General features: G+C 48.0%; 1 protein-coding gene across 1 annotated transcript in view; it reads left to right on the top strand.

The window, feature by feature from the left end:
- The first annotated feature begins 1,441 nt into the window (after window positions 1–1,441).
- EEF2KMT (eukaryotic elongation factor 2 lysine methyltransferase) overlaps window positions 1,442–24,417 on the top strand; it is a 96,736-nt gene continuing 73,760 nt past the window's right edge. Inside the window, exons 1-4 of the mRNA XM_088466738.1 lie at window positions 1,442–1,595; window positions 3,566–3,719; window positions 16,859–16,915; window positions 22,172–22,252. Of these exons, the coding sequence (XP_088322864.1) occupies window positions 3,636–3,719; window positions 16,859–16,915; window positions 22,172–22,252 (222 nt within the window). The 5' untranslated portion in view covers window positions 1,442–1,595; window positions 3,566–3,635. The remainder of the gene's footprint in view (window positions 1,596–3,565; window positions 3,720–16,858; window positions 16,916–22,171; window positions 22,253–24,417) is intronic.

The raw sequence follows: 24,417 nt of genomic DNA, 5'->3' as shown, positions 1-24,417 counted from the left end.
TATCATTATCTGACCATCGGGAACGCGCATCGTTCAAACATGTCAGATTTTCCTTCAGATAGGAACGATTGAACGATTTTTAAATCGTTATCGTTCAGATCTGAAGAAAAATCTGACCGTGTGTATGCACCATACATGTGAATGAAATATAAGTTTTTTGCATTTTAAATTATCTTCATTAAATACCATTTCATAGGGGGGATTTCAACTGTTTTTTTTCACATGTGATCTTCTGTCTAAAGCAGGGGTGGGGAACCTTTTTTCTGCCGAGGTCCATTTTGACATATATAACATTATTTGCGGGCCTGGTGCAGGCCACACCCCCTCCATGTGACGTTACATGGGGCGGGGGCCACAATTGCTGGTGATTACAGCAATGCCCGGAGCTGTAAGGGCAGCGGTGTGACCCAAAGGACGCTCCAGGAGGTGCTGCTGCACAGATTCTGGCCGCATGGTGCCATACTAGGCACCCTGCTAGCCAGATGAGGCTAGCAGAAAAGAAGTTCAGAGGGCCAGACCAGATGATTCCGTGGGCCTTATACGGCTCCCGGGCCTGAGGTTCCCCATCCCAGGTCTAAAGTGACAAGAGATTAGGAGGGTGATATTCAATTGTTTTGGCTCATGTTGCACCCAAATGCACCAGGTTCTGACATGTAAAGCGGCTAACCCAATCTAAACTATTGGATGCGATGCTAAAAATGCAGTTTGGACACCCATGACTTTCACACATTTCCGGTTGCCACCGCTGGAGGGAGGGAGCAGCAGCAATGGACGCCTGATGGGAACAACAATTGAATAATTCCTTCAGGCACTCAAAAAACAATTGAATTGCATTGCCCCTTACATATGTGAATGGGCAGAGAAGGGCAAATGTTGGTGAGAGGATCGTCCATATAGATCAATAGTGGACCCTGGTAATTAGGGGAAGATGACAACTATATACAGTAGTGTTCTATTGCAGGTGCCAATGAAGGGGACTGTATATTTATATAGTATATAGAATAAACGGCACTAGAAAACATAGACGTTCCAGAACGGTGGATCTTAAGTTCTTCGCAAGTGTCACTGACCCTTTAACATGACCCCTTCGACCACAGTGCTCTGCTCCTGGACTTGCCACATAAATTACGATTGCAGTCACCTGTGACTTGAGAAGAGTTTTTAACACAGGTGACTGCAATCATAAATGAAGTAGGAAGTCTAGGAGCAGATCACTTTGTACCTGGTGGAAGCGGTCATGATGGAGGGTCTGGTGTCCTACTGACCCTGCAACGGCCACACAGGTTTCACGGTCACCGGACGCCAGACGGTCTTCAGCTGAGTTGCAACCCAGCCATCCATAATTAAGCTTAGCCACAAGCCTAGCAGAAGCTTCGACTCGACTCTAACGAGTCACGTCACAGCCAATTGAAACTCTTCTTATATTCTGCGGCTGTAAAGGCAGTGGAGAGAGCAGCTCTTATTGGTTGTTTCCAAGAGGCAGGCGGGGCGGCATGCGTTCTTCCTGACGCTGAGTGACGACTGTGAGCTATGCTCTGCTAGTGGTCATTGACTCTATGTAGTGGCCGTGTCACTCTGGTCTGTCTGCTGGGAAGGTATGGATGTCTAGGCCAGCGTGAGAGAACCTGGGGGGTCTCCGCTGTAGCAGTCAACACGCCCTGCCAAATTTTGAATGGCAAGGCATGCTGGGATTCGTAGTCCCACAACAGGGAAAAAAGCTATTTACTTTTTCCCAGTGTCAATTAGTCGCGAGGGGGAGGGGCAACGATGTGGAAGCACCTCATCTTGTGGCCATGTCTTGTCCCAGACTCGCAGATTTTTGTTTGCAGACCTTTTGGGCTCCAAGCATAAATCTGCGAGTTCGTAACTACCACAAGTGCAGCATATACAGTAGATGCACTAACTTACTAAACTACTTTCGACTCCTTACATTTTCTTACTAAACTAATGGTGCATACAAACGGTACGAAAAAAAAATGCACAATATAAACGATAATGATATCGTTCATATCGTGCATTTGTTGGTGGCTTCCAACGACCAGCGATGCGCAGGAACGTATAGACGATAAAGATATCGGCCGTGCATGCAGGCCAACCTGGTCAATATCGACCAGGTTACATAGGGATCGTGGGTCACTTGCCTGTCATTGGTGGGTTGGCAATGTGCTGGATGGTCGATATCGATCATCCAGCACTACGGGAAGGTGCAGGGATATCGTTCAGCGATATTGTTATCGCTTACGATTGTCCCGTGTGTATGCACCATAACTCTTAAGCCAGGTACACACTAAACAATGTGTGTACCCAGCGACATTGCCACCGGGCCTACATATCGGGCCTTCCGTACACACTGGGCGATCTGATGCCCGACCGCCAGATGTCTGCCCCTCCGCAAAGTGCTGCATGTGATTGTCAGCTGCACCGCCTGATCTTACATGCTGCACATAAGATCAGGCGATGAGGCTGGACGACCCCACGGGAGCGCGCACAACACGATGTAGTGCATACACACTACACCTATTTTAATGATTTGTTGTCCTAATGTGTTGGAGTCGGACAAATCGTTAAAGATATCATGTAGTATGTAGGGGCCTTTAAGTCACACTCTTACTAAACCTTGAGATACTCTTAATTGTTTTGTATTATTTGTAAAAAACAAAACATGTTTATGAAAAATTGGTAACTTAATAAATACAATTGTTTTAATTTTGTCCTGTGCATTGAACAGAGATGCAGTGCACTCGTGAACCTTTAAAGCTGCATACACGCACAACGATTTTGTTACCAACGATTTTATGAACTATTTTATGAACGATTATCTGTTAGATTATCTGTCAGATTTTTTAAAGTGTAATGAATGATTTTTTTGAACTACAAACGATTTTTGCATATTAACTTAATGAAAATGGTTGAGTTGACAAGTCTGACTGAACTACAAACGTGAACGCGCATGAACGATAATCGTTAATCGTTTGACTCAGAAAGTGAACGATTTTTTCAAACGATTATCGTTCAAATAATCGTTGTGTGTGTATGCAGCTTTAGGCATAAGTTAAGCTGGCCATAACCTGCACGTTATTCATGCAAACCAGCCTCCAAGACGACTTTCATTGTGTACTGTGCTGAGTGAACGTATGTAGATGTTCTGATCTTATCAGACATTTTGGTAGCGCGCCCAGTAGTTTGCACAGGTTAATTTTGGTACATTTGAGCACGACAGTCGCGATAAGTAATGAGCGCCCAGCGTCATAAGCAATTGTATTGCTCCCGTCACTTCAGACAGTGCTGCGGCCGCGACAAACCAATTAAATTCCTCCTTGTAGCTTAATGATGCTCTGTGTGCACCCGTGAATAATTCACCATTTCTCAACAGATCTTGGATAGGGCAAATGCACTTCATCTTAATTCTTGACAGAACATTTATGTTCCATTTTTTTTTTTAAATAGATAATTAGATATTTTTAATATGAAACTGCCATATAAACAAGGTTGGGAAATCTTTGTCTATGAAATGTATAATAGTTGCATTATTTACATACATTTTTATGTTACTCTGACTACACAGTATCTGACAGAAGTAAAACCTACCGCATTGTCAGATGAATCTACCCGTTTGCTGACCTAAACAACTTATTATGGACATTGCATGGGCAAGTTTGTGCGACACGTTCCAGTGCTACTTTTTATGCTGCAGACGTATTGGATCCTTACCATGGAAGGTAAGAATGATCTTGTTTCCCTTATTTTTAGTTTATTTCTACAGATAATGTTGCGTCAATGTTAGACAATGTCTATATTGTGCTGGCTGATATAAAATAGTGAAGGACAGCTGTTGGTTCATGTTTGTGTATCCTAAATTGCGATTAAATCTTTGCATTGACATGTTGGGATTCCTCCCATGGTCCAAATACATACTGCTTAGTTAATTAGCTTGTGACAAAATGAACCCTAGGGGTAAATTTACTAGGATTCGAGATGGTCCCGATTTTCAAAGTGATTTATCTCGCTGGTACTCGCCAAAATTCGGGTGATTTAATCCCATTTTTTTAACCAAATTTACCAATGGACGATTTGAGGCTAAACGAGTTGGCCGATGGTGAAGCAGAACGAGATATCTCTCCCGAGTATTTCGTTTTACAGGAGATTACTCACCAGAGATTGCAGTGTTTTCTCTCTGCAAATCTCTCCCGAGCTAGCAGCCAGCACAGTGAGATATGTGCTTGCTGCTTGTGTGTTAATACTTGTAAAAAATAGATAAATGTTTTTATAAAAAAATTACTTGAGGTCCCCCCCAAAACACTAACCAGCCTCGGGCTTGCCGGCCTGTCCTGGTTCTTAATTTGCAGGGAAAAAAATGTGTAGGGTTCCACTGTAAATTACAAACCAGCAACAGGCAGCAGGGACAGAGCTGGTTTTAAATATACGGAGAAAAAAAATGATGTATGGTCCCCCGTATATTTAAAACCAGCCCTGGACCCTTTATATCGGGGGACTGATGCCACAGCCAGGGGTGCCCTTTCACCGAGCCCCCCAGCTGCAGCATCAGCCTTGATCGTTAGCCCAGGCCAGGGATCCCTGGGGAATTGGGGACCCCCCAATAAAGGGGTCACTCTCTTCAGGGCACCCCTGGCCTAGGCTGATAGCCCGGGGCTATCCCCGCCACCCCTGGGCGGTGGGTGGCGGGTTGATAGTGTTAGGTGTAGTGTAAAAATTAGAATTTTCATAATTGTCTTTACAGTGAAACTACAGGTTCCAGCAAGCCTCCCCCGCATGCTGGTACTTGGAGAACCACAAGTACCAGCATGCGGGCATTAAGGGCCCACTGGTACCTGTAGTTCACCTTTAAAAAAATGGTTAATAAAACACACAACACACCGTGAAAATAAAGCTTTATTGCATCCGTAAACACACACATAATCACCTGGTTCCAGATGTTCCAGTCCCCTTGTCAATGTAAAGTATCCCAACAAATTACCTGTAAAAAAAAAAAAAAAAGATCCTATACTCACCTTTATGTCCCTCGATGTGCTCTGCAGAAATCCAATACGTGCCCCGTATACAGTGTAACAACATGCTCTGCAGTGGGCCCTTAATGCCCGAATGATGGTACTTGTGGTTCTCCAAGTACCAGCATGCGGGGGAGGCTTGCTGGGACCTGTAGTTCCACTGTAAAGACAATGATGAAAATTCTAATTTTAACACTATCAACCCGCCACCCACCACCCAGGGGTGGCGGGCATAGCCCCGGGCTATCAGCCTAGGCCAGGGGTGCCCTGGAGAGGGTGACCCCTTTATTGGGGGGGTCCCCAACACCCCAGGGATTTCTGGCCTGGGTTGACGAACGGTCAGGGCTGATGGTGCGGCTGGGGGGCCCGGTGAAAGGGCACCCCTGGCTGTGGCATCAGTCCCACGTTAGAAAGGGTCCAGGGCTGGTTTTAAATATACGGGGGAACCTCACGTAATTTTTTTTTTTCTCCGTATATTTAAAACCAGCTCTGGCCCTGCTGCCTGTTGCTGGTTTGTAATTTACAGTGGAACTCAAAAGGGGGTAGTCAGCCCCCTATATAAAGAGAAAACACAAAATGGTAGAACCGCGCTAAGAATTATTAGAGTGAATATCAATATATGTATATATTGTGTACAAGTAATTCACATAACAATAAACTCAATGCAATGAATATTCCATAGGCAAACAGATATAGGCTTGGTTGAAATAATCAATAAAAATAGTTTGATAGCATCAATAAAAAAACATTAATGGTCTAAAAAAATCAAGAAAATGATATATAAGTCTTATTGGGACGCATATTATTTTCCACTGATGGTAAGTCACTAAGTCATTTTCTTGATTCTTAGCGCGGTTCTACCATTTTGTGTTTTCTCTTTTGGGGGGGGGGGACCTCACATCATTTTTTTTAACAAATTAACCCTATTTTAACCATTTACAGAAAGAAACATACACAAATCACAATGATTTGTGTATGTTTATGACCATCTCGCAGCTCAGGGGGTTGAGAGTTTGAAAAGTGATTTTGACAGAGAGTTTGCTCCTATCTCACCCGAGCTTGTCATCCCGATTCTTGGTAAATTTGAGAGATGTATGTTTTAGGTGAAAAGTACTTCTGATTTGGCCCGATGGTGATTTGATTCGAGATTGCTATCTCACCCGACTTTACCTTTAGTAAATTTGGTAGCAGGAAAAAAAAAATCAATCACACGAATGGTCATCTCGACCTATCTCGATTCTTAGAAAATGTACCCCCTAATGTGTGATGGTAGAGAATTTAGACTGTATACTCCAATGTAGCAGGATCTGCTATAAATGTTTTAAATATTCTTTGTTAAGCACTGTGTATTATAGTGGTGCTACATATATAAGTGATACATTTTTTTTTTTTAAATACCAGCTAAATAGTATGTGCAAATACCAGATCAATACAATATAGCATGTACATTTTATTCTGTAGTATATAAAGACTATAGCTTAAAGCATAATTAAACTTTATTAATAAACATTATATTTTATAATCCTTATTTAAAAGGTTGAACAAAAAATCCACCTTGCCTCACAAAGTGTATATACAAATACATTGCAAACATAACAGGATATAAAGTGCATAAAAATTAAAATACAAACCAACAAAAACATATTCGACAATTAATAAACAATTGTCCATATAGTTACCATAACCAGAAAATCAGGACCGGGTTATCTGGTGGCCTTGTTGATTGGGTGCAGTAGTTGGGTGAGGGTCACTGTTAGCAGGGGAGGAGCTAGTGACATAAGTAAAGAATGAGTAAATGATGGAAGAGGGCCCTGCTTGTGAGACATTACAGCCTATAAGGGAGGGGCAGACAGACATAGGTGACACAGAGGGGTGAGTATATGCACAAGGGGAGGGGTTGTGTTTTAATAAAGGGGATTTAATTTTCCTGCATTCACATTCCATCATATGCCATGTCTTTTCAATGCTATGCCACCACCCCCTGTGAGCATTGGTGTTTAAATTGTAAGATATTTTTAATTAAAGTGTCCCCTCCTCAAAATGTCACTTCTGTCATCTGCTTCCCTGGCTGTTTGAGGCTTCAGTCAGGAACCCTGTTGGAGAAACATGATTTCTCTACTAAAAGCCTGTCCCAGCTTCGGCCCAGTAGCTATTAATACAGTTCACACTTTCCACTGCCTGTCCCTGGTCCATTCAACTAACCAATGGAGGGTCGCAGGGATTGAGGTACTGGTCTTGCTGGCTATTAATGACAGTCACAAAGGTGCAGCTGCTGTTATATCACTGCAGGACCTTCTGGACAGTAGCTAGCTGCCATGATGCTTCTTGCCCTGACATTGTTGTCTGATACATAAGCTGGAAAAGGAATGGTAATTGAAATTTCTACTTCAGGGTCCATAGGGTTCCACAGGATACCTTGGGGTATAGGTGTGACGTCAGTCATCGGGCACCAAAGAGTTAAGCTTTCAGCCCCCAGGATGCACTAGGTCCCCCTCCTATACCCCGCCCCCGAGCCAAGGCATCTCAGTTTCGTTTGGTGCCCGGCCGTAGTCGGAGGCACCTGCTAGAGGGGGGCTTAGAAGAGCCCCTGAAGCTTTTTCTTCATGCAGCTGTGGCTGTGGCAGAACGCCGGTACTGATCCGGGGATGCTGGTGGACATCTGGGGTCACAGCTAGCGGTGACCCCAGATGTTCCGGACCATGGCCGGATTCAAGGGGGACAGAGGTAAGCCGCGGGGGGTCCCCGCTGATCTCATGGTCCTAAGTCCCCAGGCATGGGGCTCCCTGGGGACTGGCTGCAGCGTGGAGCCAGGCGACCAACCTGCGCTTCCACTACTCCCTGGGACAGCGGACCGCAGCAGAGCGGTAGCGCTGCGGTGTCCCAGGGGTTAAATGCATGCCAGGGGAGCGCGCCTTCCCTGTCTCACAGCCGGCGCCTCCCCCGCTGCACACAGCCCTCTCTGCACTGTGCTGACTGGCCCTGTGTCAGCGCTCCTCCCCCAGGCCAGCCTTCTCTCTGCTCCTCGGTGGCCATCTTTTCTGAAGCATGGTGAACGCTGCTGGAAGCCTGCATTGGAAGCATCGTGGCCTGGGTCCCCCCGCATACCTCTCCTCCGCTGTGGTCAGGTCTGTGTATGCAGCGCTGTGTCCTACCAGGCCCTGTGTCTGTGTAGTTGAGTGATCAGCGCTGTTAGTGCAGGAATTGTTATTTCTCTGCATTGTATGTGACTGTGCTAGCGCTGCTGCCTGTAACTTTTTTTCTAAACTGTCAGCTTTATACTGTCCCTGTTTTTTCTGCTAAGCCCTTGCGGTGTGGTGCTGCAGGGTGGTCTCTCGCCTCTTAAATATATAATTGGTGAGAGGGGTCACATACGTGGTGCCATCATGTCTGAAAGTGATTTTCCCCTCCGGCTACAGTGTACTACGTGTAAAGTACCGTTAGCGGAGGGGGAGGGTAGCGCGGAGGGCCTCTGCCGGCAGTGTTTGTCTATGGCGCGGCCTCTTACGGTTACTGCACCGGTACAGGAGCCGCCCTGGGCTTGTTTCGCTCAAGCGCTTTCAGCCTTAGTGGGCCAGTTAGCTCCGCAGCCCGCGTTTACACCGATGGGTTTGTCCCAGCAGTCAGTGGTGTCGTCACCCATGCAGGGTTTCCCACGACAATTGGTGGTACCCCACAGTCTCCCTATTTCCCCGCTCCCGGTTTCTCAGGAGCCAGCGTGGGTTAACTCCCTGACGAGTTCTGTACAGCACTTGTCGGATGTGTTGCAAGGGGAGTCTGTGATGCGGCCGCATAAACGGCCGGTGGCGTCTCTGTCGGCTCCTTATGAGGATGACGAGGGGACGTCTGATGATGGGGAGATTCTGGATCCTTACGATCAGGAACCTCTCCATGCTAAGGACGCTGATGCTAAGTCCAAAGTATATATTCCTGGACTTATTCGGGCGGTCCGCACAGCTTTGGTGATTGAGGACGAAGTTCCCCCAGCGGCTAAATCTAAGTATGCCTTTTTCAAAGATGTGAAGGGCGATGCCACAGTCTTTCCTCTTTCGGGTCAGTTGGTGGACCATTTAGAGGAGGCGTGGAAACAGCCTGGCAAAAGATACCAGCCGCAGAGACGCCTGGCGGTGGCTTATCCGTTCGCGGATAATTATTTTGCAAAGTGGGAATCCCCTCCACAGGTGGATTCTCACGTGACCCGTCTTGTCCGTAGTGCCACATTGCCGATGCCATCCATGTCCTCCCTTAAGGATGCTACGGACCGCAAGGTGGAGATCTGCCTGAAGTCCGCTTATTCCCTTGCGGGGGGGGCAGCACGGCCGGCTATGGCCATTTGCTGGGTTGCCAGAGCGATAGAGCGCTGGGCGGATTCATTAGAGGCTTCTTTTGATTCCGACTGTCCGGCCGAACAGGCGGAGTTGATTGGCAATCTCCGTGATTCGGCCACCTACATCAACGGCGGCCCTAGACATTAGTACTCTGGTGTCTAGGATTTCTTCAGCAGCGGTAGCTGCTCGTCGCACCTTGTGGCTGCGATCCTGGAAGGTGGACGCAGATTCCAAAAAGGGTCTGGAGGCGTTGCCGTTTACCGGAGAAGTTCTCTTCGGTCCGGATCTGGATAAGATTGTGGCCACGCTGGCGGCAGCCAAATCGGCTTGTCTCCCGTCGGCCGCTGCTCCTTCTGGTTCTGGACCATCATCCTTTCGGTCATCTAGGGCCCAGGGCAGGCCCAAACCACAGTCGTTTCCTCGACAGGCTGGCCCTAAGAAATCGGTCAAGCCCCGGAAGCAGACATGGAGTACCAGACGTCCGGCCCCCAAGCCAGATGACAAGCCGGCGGCCTGACGGTCCGGGCCTCCCTTTGGGGGATCCCAGGGTGGGAGGCCGCCTGCTGCAGTTCGCCCAGTGTTGGTCGACCACTACGACAGACACTTGGGTTCTGGAGGTGGTCTCCCACGGGTACGCCCTCTCCTTCCGGCACAGACCCCCGGTTCGATTCTTCACCACGGGTCTACCATCAGACCGGAACAAGGCTACGGAGCTGCGGAAGGTATTGCACACTATGCTCCAGGCTGGAGTTATAGTGCCTGTTCCATTCTCCCAGAGGGGCCAGGGTTTCTATTCAAATCTTTTTTTGGTACAGAAACCCAATGGGTCGTATCGTCCGATTCTCAACCTCAAAGCACTCAACAGGTCTTTGCGGGTACCGAAGTTTCGGATGGAGACCCTACGGTCCATCATTCTGGCGCTGGAACCTGGGGACTACATGGTGTCATTGGACATACAGGACACTTACCTGCATGTCCCTATTCTTTTGCGCCATCAACAGTTCCTCAGGTTTGCAATCCGCAGCGACCACTTCCAGTTTCGGGCGTTACCTTTTGGCCTGGCGATAGCACCACGGGTTTTCACCAAGGTGATGGCGGTCATGGCGGCTTCTCTGCGGCTGCAGGGAGTCCGCTTGTTGCCGTACTTGGACGACCTGTTATTGGTGGCAGGATCTCCAGAGCTCCTGTTACGCCACTTGGACCTGACCATTGCACTGCTGCAACGGCACGGCTGGCTAATCAACTGGCAGAAGTCCACTCTAATCCCGTCTCGGAGGATTCTGCATCTTGGAGCCTTATTGGACTCGAGACAGCAAAGGATCTTCGTGACGGAGGACAAGATCTCTGCTTTACAGTCAAGGCTGCGCAGTTGTCTGCACAGCCGCCGGGTGTCCCTACACTCGGCGATGAGGTTACTGGGCTCCATGGTGTCGGTGTTCGACATGGTGGAATACGCCCAGTTTCACTCCAGACCTCTGCAGCACCTGATCCTGTCCAAGTGGAACGGGCTGCCTCAGTCTCTGAAGTCCCAGACGATTGTGCTCACCCCGGAAGTTCACCTGTCCCTTGCTTTGGCTGCTACAGACGACCCACCTCAACAAGGGACGTCCGTTCTGGGTTCCAAATTGGGTCCTGTTGACAACGGACGCCAGTCTTCGGGGCTGGGGAGCGGTTTTGGGTCCACACTTGTTCCAGGGCAGGTGGACGCCGACAGAAGCGGAGCTTCCAATCAATATTTTGGAACTCTGTGCGGTCTTCAATGCTTTCCAGCAGGCACATCGGTTTCTCCAGGGTCACCCGGTACAGGTCCAGTCGGACAACACTACCACCGTGGCCTACATAAACAGGCAAGGAGGAACCCGCAGTCGGGCGGCTCTCGTAGAGGTCTCTCTGATCCTGGTTTGGGCGGAGCGCAATCTTCCGGCCATATCAGCGGTCTTCATCCCGGGAGTGCTAAATTGGGAGACGAACTTTCTAAGTCGCCAGGACGTTCATCCGGGGGAATGGTCCCTGCACCCGGACGTTTTTCAACTGCTGGTGGACAGGTGGGGTCTTCCAGAGATCGACCTCATGGCGTCCCGGCACAACAACAAGTTGCCGGTGTACGGGTCTCGCACAAGAGACGAAGGGGCGTCTCTGGTGGATGCTCTGTCTATCCGGTGGACGTTCCGGTTCGCATACCTGTTCCCTCCGGTCTCCCTTCTTCCCCGTGTAATCCGGAAATTCAAACAGGAAGGAGGGACGCTCCTGTTGATAGCTCCCGCGTGGCCCAGACGGCACTGGTTCTCAGACCTTCAGGGTCTGTCCGTGGTCAGTCCTCTGCGGTTGCCGCTACGACCGGACCTTCTGTCTCAGGGTCCTTGTCTTCACCCGGACCTGACTCGGCTGTCTTTGACGGCGTGGCTGTTGAGACGGCCATGCTGAGGTCCCGGGGGTTTTCCAGCTCTGTGGTGCGTACCATGTTGCGAGCTCGGAAACAGTCTTCCGCGAGGATATACCATCGCGTGTGGCATACGTTCTTCCAGTGGTGTCGACCGAGAGGTTATGCACCACGGGAGTTTCGTCTGTCTCGGATTCTCGCCTTCCTACAAGCGGGACTAGGTCATGGGCTTCGCCTTGCTTCTTTGAAGGTACAGGTTTCGGCCCTGTCTGTCTGGTTTCACCGTAGGATTGCTACAATCCCGGATGTGCGCACCTTTATGCAAGGTGTTGTCCGCATTCAGCCGCCCTTTGTTCCACCTGTGGCGCCTTGGGATTTGGCTGTGGTCCTGAGGGCTCTCCAAGGACCGCCGTTTGAACCACTGGGCTCAGTGGATCTTAAATGGCTAACAGCTAAGACTGTTTTCCTTCTGGCTATTGCTTCGGCCAGACGTGTTTCTGAGTTAGGGGCTCTTTCTTGTAGACCCCCTTTCTTGGTTTTTCATGGGAACAGGGCAGTGCTCCACACTCGGCCCGAGTTTCTTCCCAAAGTTGTTTCCCAGTTTCATGTTAACGAGGAAATCGTTGTTCCGGCCTTTAACTCACCGGGTCTTTCCGTGGGTGAGGCCTCTTTGGATGTTGTGCGGGCCTTAAGGACTTATGTTGACCGCACTTCTTCGTTTAGGAAGTCGGACGCTTTGTTTGTCCTCTGTGGCTTCCGTAAAAAGGGTTGGCCTGCTTCAAAGCAAACTTTGGCAGCCTGGATCCGTATGGCTATTTCTGAAGCTTATCTTCATGAAGGCCTGCCAGTTCCTCCTTCTGTGAAGGCTCATTCCACTAGGTCTGTGGGTCCTTCGTGGGCGGCTCGACGTGGTGCCTCTGCAGTCCAGATCTGCAAGGCTGCTACGTGGTCCTCTGTCCATACCTTCGTGAGGTATTACAGGTTTGACACCTTCGCCTCTCAGGATGCTTCCTTCGGGCGGCGGATTCTCCTTTCTGCACAGGAGCGTCCCCACCCTTAAAGGATACTGCTTTGGGACATCCCCAAGGTATCCTGTGGATACCCTATGGACCCTGAAGTAGAAAATATGAGATATGGTAAGAACTTACCCTTGTTATCTCTATTTCTACGAAGTCCATAGGGTTCCACAGGACTCCCGCCCTGTCGCACCTGTGCTGCAGATGGGCTTTGCTGTGGTCACCGGTTTTCCGTCTCCCTCTGGTGAGAATGTGATTCTTGTATGTATCCAGATCTTTGTTCTCTCTCTTCCTTCTCCTCCTCCGACCTATGGCTTGGTAACTAACTGAGATGCCTTGGCTCGGGGGCGGGGTATAGGAGGGGGTCCTAGTGCATCCTGGGAGGCTGAAAGCTTAACTCTTTGGTGCCCGATGACTGACGTCACACCTATACCCCAAGGTATCCTGTGGAACCCTATGGACTTCGTAGAAATAGAGATAACAAGGGTAAGTTCTTACCATATCTCATATTTTTTCCACTGAGTAACTGATGAGGTGAAGATGCCTTCAGTGGAGTAACTGTCTCCATCAGGGCTTTTGATTGAAGACCTGCACAGTATTGTTAGTCCCTTTTTATTTAATACCATCCTTCCTAAAAATGAAATTACATTTGTACTGGTCATTTTAAAATATTGCATGTAGCTGTACATTTACTGAGCTAGCCACACACATCTGCGATTTTTTTTCATCCCACCAAGAAGAATGGCATGCAAGACCAGAGGATAATCCAGCGATGATGCTAGAGGACTGTGAAACGCAACTCATGAATGAGAATTTAAGAGGGAAAAAAAAAATAACCAAAAATTATAGCGTTGAAGCAATTAAGTTAATAAACTAATATTTGTGGCAGTCACCTGTCCATGCATTGAACACGTTATGTGAAGGAACTGAAATTCAACATTCTTTTATGGATGGGATATGTAAAAAAAAACGCAGACGAGTTTCGCTATTCAATTAATTTAAAATACGACGCTGTGATTTCTATAGAAATCACTGTCTTTTTTTTTTTTCTCACACCTCCAGATTAAGTCTGATTTTTTCCTAAAATCATTAATTTTAGGAAAAATCATTGGGACTTGCACTGGAAACCCGGCAACAGGACTAATTAAGCAGAAAAAAATCCAAACAGGCACTAACCTTCTAAGTATATATATTAGAAAAAACTTATAAGGGAATGCTGGATCCTCCAAAAAGCTAGACAAGTGTAACGCGCTTGTCAATAAAAAAGAAAAAGTATATTTTTATTGTATTAAAAAAAATATAAAAATATGCACTTAAATATACAAATAAAAAAACACTAATAATCAAACCCACTGAGATAACTCAAACTACTAACATTCGATCTGGAGTAGCAACAATGTACATTGAAGAAATGACAAAATAAACAGTTATAATGGCACTTTCAATATCCAGAGAACAAGGTTTTAATTCGTGCAGAAGAAATATATGTAGACTCCTTTTTTAGAACAAATGATACATACAGGCTCACTGACCAATGTCAGGATATCCTTTTGCATAAGGTATTCAGGCAGGCATCGTAAGTAAGCTTTAGTATATAAAAAAGTGTGAGCTGTTTTTAAATGACTCGCATATAAATGGAGACAATCCAATTTTGTAGATAAGTATTTCAAGCTTGACAATAGCAGAGCAGTGGATCAGTTAGGCATGGGTGGCAGGGAGAGTAAAAATTAAGCAGCATGCATGCACTTTAAAAAGAGTCCTAAAACTCAATCCCAAGTGGTATCCCAAGCATAGTGAGTATTCAGGGTGTTTGGTTTGTTAACCATAAACGTCACCCGATTTTCTTTATGCGTTGGTCATGTGGTCTATGATCGCACTGAGCAAAAAAAATTGTGGGTTCCGGGGACCCCTCACTCTAAAAAATGTGGGTCCTTCTCCACTGTTTCTGGGTCCCACCACATATTATGGGGGTTGAGGCTAGAAAGCAGTTGCGACACTGCTGGGGGTAGGTTGCAGTTGGGATAGAGGGGGATCAGGACAAGCAGCAGTTGGGGTGGAGCTGGGGGTAAAGGCAGAGAGAAGTTGGGGTAGAGCTAGAGGGGAGTAAGGGCAGACAGAGCTGGGGGTTGGGAGGGTAAGTGCAGACAGCTGTTGCGACAGTGCTGTGGGTCAAGGAGGGGGCTAGGGGCAGGCAGTGCTGGGGTAGGGAGGGCCAATGGCAGATAGCAGCTGGCGCAGTACTGGGGGACACGGTGGGGTTAGGGACAAGCAGAACTGGGGGTAAGGAAGGGGAAAGGGTAGATAGCAGCTGGCGCACTACTAGATGGAAAGGAGGGAGTTTGGGACAGGAAGTACTTGGGGTAGGGAGGGGCATGGGTAGATAGCAGCTGGGGCAGTACTGCAGGCAAGTAGTAGGTTAGGGACAGGCAGTGCTGGGTGTAGGAAGGGGGCAAGGGTAGACAGCAGCTAGGGCAGTACTGGGGGGGCAAGGAGGGGGTTAGGGGCAGTGCTGGGGTCAGGATAGCATCTGGGGCACCACAGGGGGTAGAGAGGGGGCAAGTGTAGATAGTAGCTGGAGTAGTATGGGAGGCAGGGAGGAGGCAAGGGTTGATGATTGCAGCTAGGGCAGTACTGGGGGCAAGAAATTGGTTAGGGGTAGGCAGTACTGGGAACAAAAAAGAGGGGTGGGCAATAAGCTGCCCCCCAGATGTTGCAGAACTACACATCCCAGCATGCCCTGCAACAGTTTTACTATTTGGCCATGATAAAACTGTTGCAAGGCATGCAGGGATTTGTAGCTCAACAACAGCTAGATGGCCGTTTATTGCCCACCCCTGGTAGATGCAGGCAGTACTGGGGGTAGGGATGGGATAAGGGTAGATAGTAGCTATGGCAGTATTTGGGGACAAGGAGAGGGTTAGGGGCAGGCAATACTGGGGCAGTCCTGGAGTAGGGAGGGGGTCAGGATAGCTGCTGGGGCAGTACTAAGGGTAGGGTGGGGATAAGGGTAGACAGCACTTGGGGTAGTGGTTACCTCCTTGCTTTTGCTGGGAGCCACAGCCGGGTCACTGTTGCAGCTCTCGTGCAGTGTCCACCTCCCAGCCTTCTGCGTGGAGAGAGCTCAGCTGGCTGAAGGAGCGCAGGCTGCTAGGGGGGCCTACCACCACTGACAACGCTGCTGCAGCCAAGGAAGAGATGCCCGATGCAGTGCAGACAGTGACAGACTCAGGGAGAGCGCGCTGGCAGGCAGGGAGGGAAAGGGGTGGTATCAGGACTCAAGACCGCGATTGGCTGGGGACATGCTGCTGGGCCGGGATTGGCTAGGGACACGCTACCGGGCCACGATTGGCTGGGGACACGCTGCCGGGCGCCGTTCGGCTGCTGCGGCTCACACAGCGGAGCATGTCCTGCAGGACCCACCCTGTTTTAAAAACGTGGTCCACAAATGCCTGTAGCACGTAAAAACTCGCTATAGCGCAGATTTTGCGATCACTGTGTGTAGCCGCCACTGGGAGTATTACATCTACCAGCAGTCACCTTTCCAGTGACAAGATGGAGGGGAGGCCATCGGGAGCCGCAGAGACCCCCGGACACCTGAGTATTATTTATTTCATTTAAATTTATTTTTTTTAAACGCCGTGGGGTTTTCGGCTCTGAAAACCCCCAAAACACTTTTTTTTAAATTGGATACCGCGGGTATCGGGTACGTGCATACCCGCAGTAATCCAAAATTGGGTGCAAGGTTTTTTACCTCACTAAACCTCGTCCCCAATTGAATATGCCCCTAAATGTTCACTTTGGTGAACAGCTGTTCACTCTCAAACTATGGTCTTCAATTTAAGTGTGCCCAATTGTATTCACTGTGGACATCTGACCCGGGATATTGTAGAATTACAGGAGTACATGCACTGGGCCAAATGGCTGGTCATACTGTGAATCTAGCTGTACTCCAGGCCCAGCACTTCCGAGTTGGTAAATGACTTTACATGCATGGCTCTGGCTATCATGTGCCTACCTGACTACCTGCCAGATCATACCTGATTAGAATTTGATACTTGGACCAACCAGTAGAGGGCATTGTTCTCTGGTTCTTTAATAATGTTTAAAATGTACACATTTTTCTTTCTTCAGGAACTGGAACAACTGCTGATGCTGCAGCCATCCTTTGTTTTGGCTATTTTGGAAAAGGTAATAACATATCAGTATTTTTAACTCTAGTGTGTAAAAAGTTACTGCACTATGGTTACTGCTATAGAGTATCTGAATATGTTCCTTCACGTGTATTCAATTTATCGACAGTTACTTTTTTTTTTTGTAATTTATGGATATTACGATATATCGTTCAGTGTGGGTGCTCAATATCGTTAAGGACATTGAGCACACCACTGTCGGGGACACACTACGTGATATCCCTCATGGAGCGAATCGTGTAGTGGATATGCTCCTTAACTGAAAGGTCATCTAATCATGATCCAATGTTGCTGGTGGTATCTGATATAATCCCAACTGCAATCATTTGCTGCTCAGTCTGGTCTGAAATTACTAACTTGCCCTTTAGAATGCGGGCACTTTATTTTGGTTGTGTTTATCTACAGATTATCTCTGATCTTGTTTTTACCTCTCCCTTGGGGGACGTAGTCAGCATCCCGGTTTGCGGGATGCCGACGGTCAAAATACTGGCGCCAGAATCCCGGCTCCAGTATCCCGACTGCCGGCATCCCGAAGTATCTGGGGTTAGGGGGAGGGTTAGGTTTAGGGTTAGGCACAAAGGGGAGGGTTAGGTTTAGGCACTAAGGGGGAGGTTTAGGGTGCGGGGAGGGGGAGGTTAGGTTTAGGCACAAAGGGGAGGGTTAGGCACTAAGGGGGGAGGTTTAGCGTGCGGGGAGGGGGAGGTTAGGTTTAGGCACTAGTGTGGGAGGTTAGGTCCAGCATCGGGGAGGGAGAGGTAGAGATAAGGGTTAAGGGTACTTACCAAATGGTGTTGGGATACTGACTGTTGGGATGCCGCTGTTGCTATTCTGACCGGCGGCAACGTGACCGCTGGAATCCCATACCCAACTCCTCCCTTGTTATATGGTTTCAATAACCTGCTGGTTTTGACCTACTGACTGTACTGAGATAGTAACTTGCTAACATTATATATGCAGTAAATAATTAGCCTTTATTCATCTACAGCAAGTTAGACAATGGAAACAAATACTTGATTAGTTGGCATGGTTTAGACATTTTACACTAAGATGCAATTTCAGTACATAACCCTCAGTGTTTCCTTGTTTATCCTCTATATCAGTGATGCGTAACAGGCAGTCCTATCAGGCTTCACCTGCTCCTGCCTGCTTTATTGTCAGTTTTGTTTGTTATAACTTGTATAATTCATTTAAAATAAGTGATGATATGTTATTAGAGAGCGTTTTTCTTTGATGTATTATTTTAACTAAGATTGAGACCACTGTGTGGCCCTATTGACATTTTTGAGCTGCACCCATACGGTCGTAGAATTATATCAGTGTGCTTATCACTGTTCTACATTCTCCGATACTATGTATCCTTGTACTTTGTTTCTACTAAATGCAGCCTTTGTTTATTGCAGCTGTTTCTAAAGACATAAAAGGATTTTTTAGAGAAGCTACAGTCTGTAACTATTATACAGTTAGCATTGTCTGCCACTATGGGGCACTACATGTGATGCAAATTCTCTAGAAAATCCCAGCAGGTGCACATATGTATTCATTATTCACTGACACATTTTAAAAGATCCACAGGTGGAGCTAATTATTTCACTTGTGATTCTGTGTGTAGACATGGAAAACATGCACTGTTCGGGGTCCTGAGGACTGAGGGCCTGATTCAGACCCGCTCGCGAGCGCACAGTGCTCGCAAGCGGGTCGATGGTGGGGTACTGCGCACGTGCGGCGCTCGCAAGTCCCGGAGCGAGAGAGAAATTCTCTCGCTCCGGGACTCACTGCAAAAGGGGCAGCTGTCGATGTTGATCGACAGCTCGACCACAAGGGTCTCGTCGCAAGCCCTGATGGTCGCGACTATCACCTGGTCTCTCGCAAAAGTTGTGGGTGGTCACCCACAGCTTAGCCCTGATTCAGAGTGAGCGCTCTTAAAGAGTGTCCGGCTCTGAATCAGGCCCTGAGTTTCAGAACGTGGACTAGACACAATCAAGCTTGATTACTGCCAGCCATGTTGAATCTAAACATCACCTATATAGAACCTTTACAGCAGTGTACAGTAGGCTAAAAGGTCTTCACAAGTAGCACAGTATGCCACGATCAAAAGAAATTCCAGAAGAGATTAGAAAGAAAGTTATTGAATATATCAGTCTAGAAAGGGTTACAAAGCTATTTCTAGGGCTCTGGGACTCCAGCCAATCATAGTGAGAGCTATTATCTCCAAATGGAGAAAACTTGGTACAGTGGTGAATCTTCTCATGAGTGCATTGATAACCCATCCAGAAAGTAACAAAAGACAAACATCTAAGGAACTGCATGCCTCACTAGCCTCAGTTATTGTCAGCGGTCGTGATTCCACCATAAGAAAGAGACTTGGCAAAATTGCAAGGAGAAAACCACTGCTTACCAAGAGGAACATGAAGGCTCATTTCACATTTGCCAAAACCACAAGCCTTTTGGGATAATGTTCTGAGGACTGATGATTCAAAGATTTTACTTTTTGGTAGACATGGGTCCCATTCAATATAACGTAAAGCGACCACAGCATTCCACAATAAGAACATAATACCAACAGTCAAACACGGTGATAGTGTGATGGTGAGGTGATGCTTTGCTGCTTTAGGACCCAGGCAATGCTATAATGATGGATAGACAACTATCCAAAACACAAGAGCAAGTCCACCATTGAATGGATTAAACAGACACAATTAAGGTTTTAGAGTGGGCTAGTCAAAGTCCTGACTTGAATCAAAATTGAGATACTGTGGCATTGTCACACATCGGGGTCCAAGTCCTGGGTACGGCGGTGTCGCCTTACTGCCATCTCTTTCCCCGCTGTCCGCCTGCGGCATCTCTGAGACTTGTGGTTACTCATCTGTAACGTGTAGTTCCTGCTATTCTGCATCACGGGTGCCACTGTCTTGGACAGTATCAGATTATTCGCTCTGACAAACCAGTCTCTAGCAAATCTGGTCACATGATTCATCCAGTTCTAACGGTGCCCTATTTAAACCAGTAGATGCATCCTGCATTTGTTCCAATCATCAGTCTCCAGTATTGCTAATCGCATTCTGCATCAGTGTGTTCCAGCAAACCTGTTCAAGTAATGCTTCACAGTTGACAGCATTCTGGGCCTGATTCAGAGCCGGACGCTCTGACAGAGCGCTCGCTCTGAATCAGGGCCGTCCTTCTTGTTTTTCAGACCGGCCTCCTGGTGGCTCGCATAGCTGTGGGTGACCACCCACAGCTATAGCGAGCGGCCAGGAAGATGGTCGCGATGGTCTTGTGGTAGGGTCTCGTTGCCGCAAGCCCTAGAGTGATTTCGGCTCTACCAGAGCCGAAAGCACTCCCACTGGCATCACTTGTGATGTCAGTGGGGCCGGCCCCAGACGGTAGGCATTCCCATGGGAACGCCTCCGTCTGGGCAGCCACACCCCCGGTCCGCCCACCAAAGGGGGCGTGCTGTCACTCAACATCGACAGCACACCCCCTTTGGTACGAGACCTGGAGCGGCGGTTTACCTTAGCACTCGCTCAGCGCTCGCGAGCGGGTCTGAATCAGGCCCTGTGTGCTGTACACAATAGAAGCAGGCTGCAGATGGTGTTGGAACTTAGGGCCCGATTAAGGGCACTCGCTAGGCTGCGTTCGCACGCAGCCAGCCGATTTTGGAATCTGCGCATGCCTACGCATCGCAGTGCACGAACTAGTCCATGTGATCGGGAAACGTGCGCTCGCTGTGCATAGACAGCTCGCTAGCTAGTTACAGGACAAGCCGTTTCTGGGTGGCTGGCTGAATGGAGGCGTTCCCAAAGGAACGCTTGCCGTTTGAGGGCGGCCCTACTGACATCACTCGTGATGTCAGTAGTGAGCTTCCTGTTCTATTAGAGAAGGAAGCTCACTGGGGCTTGCGGAAGACGAGACCCTACCACAAGGGTCTCATCGCAAGCCCGATTTGTTCGCGACCATCACCTGGCCGCTCGCAAAAGCTGTGGGTGGTCACCCACAGCTTAGCGAGTGGCCAGGAGGCCGTTTTTTTTTTTTTTAAAAAGCGGCCGCCCTGATTCAGAGCGAGCGCTCGCTTTTGCGAGCGGCTCTGAATCAGGGCCTTAGTTCCAAAATGTCTTGCAGTCTGCCTCCGCTTTGTTACAAAATCAAATCCCAGCATTTCTACAGCCTGATCCATATTGTGCTGCCAGCACCTGGCTCCATGTACTTTCACAGATTTCCCACACACTATTGCCAACTCAGGTTATCCTGCATCTGTCCTATATCCTACTGCATTACAGTCTCTGCCTATAGCCCCAGTCTGCATGAATAGCCATCTAGCTTTGTTTATTCTGCAGCACCTTAGCTAGCCTTAGGGGTCCTGGCCCGAATCAACAAAACCCCAGTGACATGACAGGCAAGACTTTAAATGGGCAGTTCATGCTCAAAATCCCTCCAATGTAGCGGAATTAAAGTAATTCTGCAAATAAGAATGGGCACAAAATATGAAAACTGATTTCCAGTTATTGGAGGTGGCACAACAGTTATCTAATTTAGGGGGGGGACCAATTATTTTTTTTCACATGGTGATATACTGTAGGTCTTAGAAGGGATGGGTACAAGATCCCGGTGGTCAAAATCTCGACGCCAGTATCCCGACACCTGTCGGTAGGTATCCTAACCCTCCCCCTCTCCCTACCCTAACTCTAACCCTCCCTCCCTGGTGACTGAACCAAACCCCCACCTCCCCCCCATGTCCCCCAAGTTAACCCTCCCTCTAGTGCCTGAACCTAACCCTCCCCCCAACCCCGCTACTTACCTTCGGGATGCTGGCGCCGGGATCCTGAGAGGTGATGGGATTCCGGCGCCGGTATTCTTAGCGCCGCCATCCCCTGTGCAGGGATACTGAATGTATTCAGTGTTGGATAACTTGTTTCCTTTTATAAACTAAATGATCATTTCAAAACTGTATTTTGTATTTACTCAGTTTGTCTTGAATTCAATTTTGTTTGAAGATTTGAAATATTTAAGTGTGACAGATATGCAAACATAGAAGGGGGCAAAAACGTTATCACTCCACTGTGTCAGGTCCCATCGTGACATAGTCAAGATCTGAGAAGAGTTGCAGCTGTCTGTAGTGGAGAAAATAATTAGTTTTTGTAGTAGAGATGCTGTGGAAAGTCAGGTTAATACTGAGCAATGTGTTTTCTCATGGTTCATATATAAATATTTACATTTTTGGAATCTGTGGCTCTTTTAATTCTTACTTGTTTGTTTGCAGACTATCAATCATCCATTGGCCCGAAAGCACCCCCCATCATTGCAATACAGAAGATTATTTTTGTCGGAGTTAATCAAAAAGGTGATAGTTCAAGTAATAGTTGCAAAAGTAATAATAAATATGTTTGCCATAGGTTAATACAATGGAAAAAGTTTATCAAAGTAGTAGATTTGTAGTGGTAACAAACAGCCAGAAAACTATTACCTGCAGCCCCAACTGTTTGCTCCCTATCTGAGCATAGGACTGATCTGGAGCAGCAGACGTCAGGTAACCTCATCTGCAAAAGGCAGGGATGCCATGTTGCACACCGAAGGAGCAGTGTAGTGTACCTCCTACTGTGGATTATGTAAGATGGCTTTGAGTTCACAATAACTCTTTAAGATCTCAGGGGTCTTTTTACTAAGTCTTGGATGGAAATAAAGTGAACGGAGATAAAGTACCAGCCAATCAGCTCCTGACTGCCATGTCACAGGCTGTGTTTGAAAAATGACAGGAGCTGGTTGGCTGGTACCACCCGCGCACGCAGGGGGGGTTTCCGAGTACCTAGAAACCCCCCCTACCCGACCCGGCGAGCGGCGCTGAACAAAATCTATATATTTTTTTTTTTCAGACTGACACTGCCTGGGCTGGCTGTAGGGGGAGCTGCAGCGTGCAAGCCTCTCCCAGTCAGTTCCCAGGCAGTGATGTCGCATGACTCAGCGCCTCTCATGCCACCCGCCCTGGACACTGTGTCACAGCTGCCAGCGGCGCGCTGTGTAATCCACTGTCAGCCGCAAGAAGTAAGTGGCCGGGTGCCGCCCCGCCCGCCGGGGGGGATAATATTTATTGTTTAAGCCTGATGAGTCATACAGTACTGCTCTATGTCAGCGGAGCGCTGGGAGTCTTGCTGGCGGGGGGGGGGGGGGGTGCTGGGGGTAATAGTTTTAGAAGGATGCCATTTTTGACTGCTGTATGTATAGGGGGGGCGGAGGAGGAGGTGGAGAAGAGGTGCGGGCGGCGGGGCAGCCAGGAGGGGATAATGTGTATTACCATTACAGTTTGACTGCTCCATGTATTTGCGGTGGGGGGGATAATATTTATTATATTATGCCAGCTGTCTGCTGTATGTTATTCCCAGGGGGTAGGGAATGGGAGGAATCCTCCCCTCTCCCCCCCCCCCCCCCTCCCCCCAGAGTAACATACAGCTGGCATAATCTAATAAATATTAGGTTTATTCTGGTTAGACGATTTTGTCATTGAATCTGTAACCAATTATTTGGAAACCCCCCTTTCAAAATCCTGCGTTTGCCACTGGGTACTCTATCTCTGTCCACTTTATCTCAATTCATGGTTTAGTAAATAGACTTCTCAAACTGAAAGTCACAGAGCTGTGAATAATTTTGGAAACTAGTGGAGGAGCAGAGAGAATCAATAGGAAAGTACGAGTCACAGGTACATAGTGTTATAATATGTTATTAGGATCAATGGAGAAGTGAGAAAAGAAATTTATGTGCTTACCTGTTAAATCCTCTTAATTGATTCCATAGGGTACACAGGCTTTACGCTGGGTATAGGTCGGTGGGATGGAGCCTGGGCCCTACACAGTTAATACATGAAATTCCTCAGCTCAGTTTCCTCCTCCTCCCCCCCCCCCTTCTCCCCTATACCATGTCTCCAGCCACAGGCATCTCAATTAAGTTAACAAGCCTAAAGCAAGGAATGAGAAGGAGGAGATGGAAGACCTGTACACACTTAGGTCCAAACACACAAGAGATGTGGACAGGAGAATCAGAAGCAGAGCAAAGCCCCACAAGTCAGATGCGTCAGGGAGTGTGCCCTGTGTCCCCTATGGAATTCAAAGAAAAGGATTTAACAGGTAAGCACATACATTTACTTTTCTTCTTCCATCATAGGGTACACAGGCTTTACCCTGGGACATCCCAAAGCTATTCCCCTAAGGGAGGGGACGCTCCTGGGCTGCACTGAGTACTCTTCGCCCAAAAGCCGCATCATGGGGGGTGAGGAATAGAACTTCAGGAACGTATGGGCACCACATGGCCACTTTATACAGCTGCTCCGCAGAAGCACCACATCACACCGCCCGCAAAGTTCCCACCGACCGGGTGGAATGAGCCCTCAACATGGACAGTGCTGGAAGGTCCGCCGCTGTATAAGCGTAGCGAATAGTCAGACTGGTCCTTCTGGCCAGCGACTGCTTAGTAGCCGGCCAGCCCCGTTTGTGAAAATCATACAGAACAAAGAGAGCA

The sequence above is a fragment of the Taudactylus pleione genome, unplaced genomic scaffold (assembly GCF_031769625.1).
Source record: "Taudactylus pleione unplaced genomic scaffold, aTauple2 ptg000066l, whole genome shotgun sequence".
NCBI lineage: Eukaryota > Metazoa > Chordata > Amphibia > Anura > Myobatrachidae > Taudactylus > Taudactylus pleione.
Note: the sequence above shows the minus strand (reverse complement) of the source record. Positions and strands in the feature narration are given on the sequence as shown.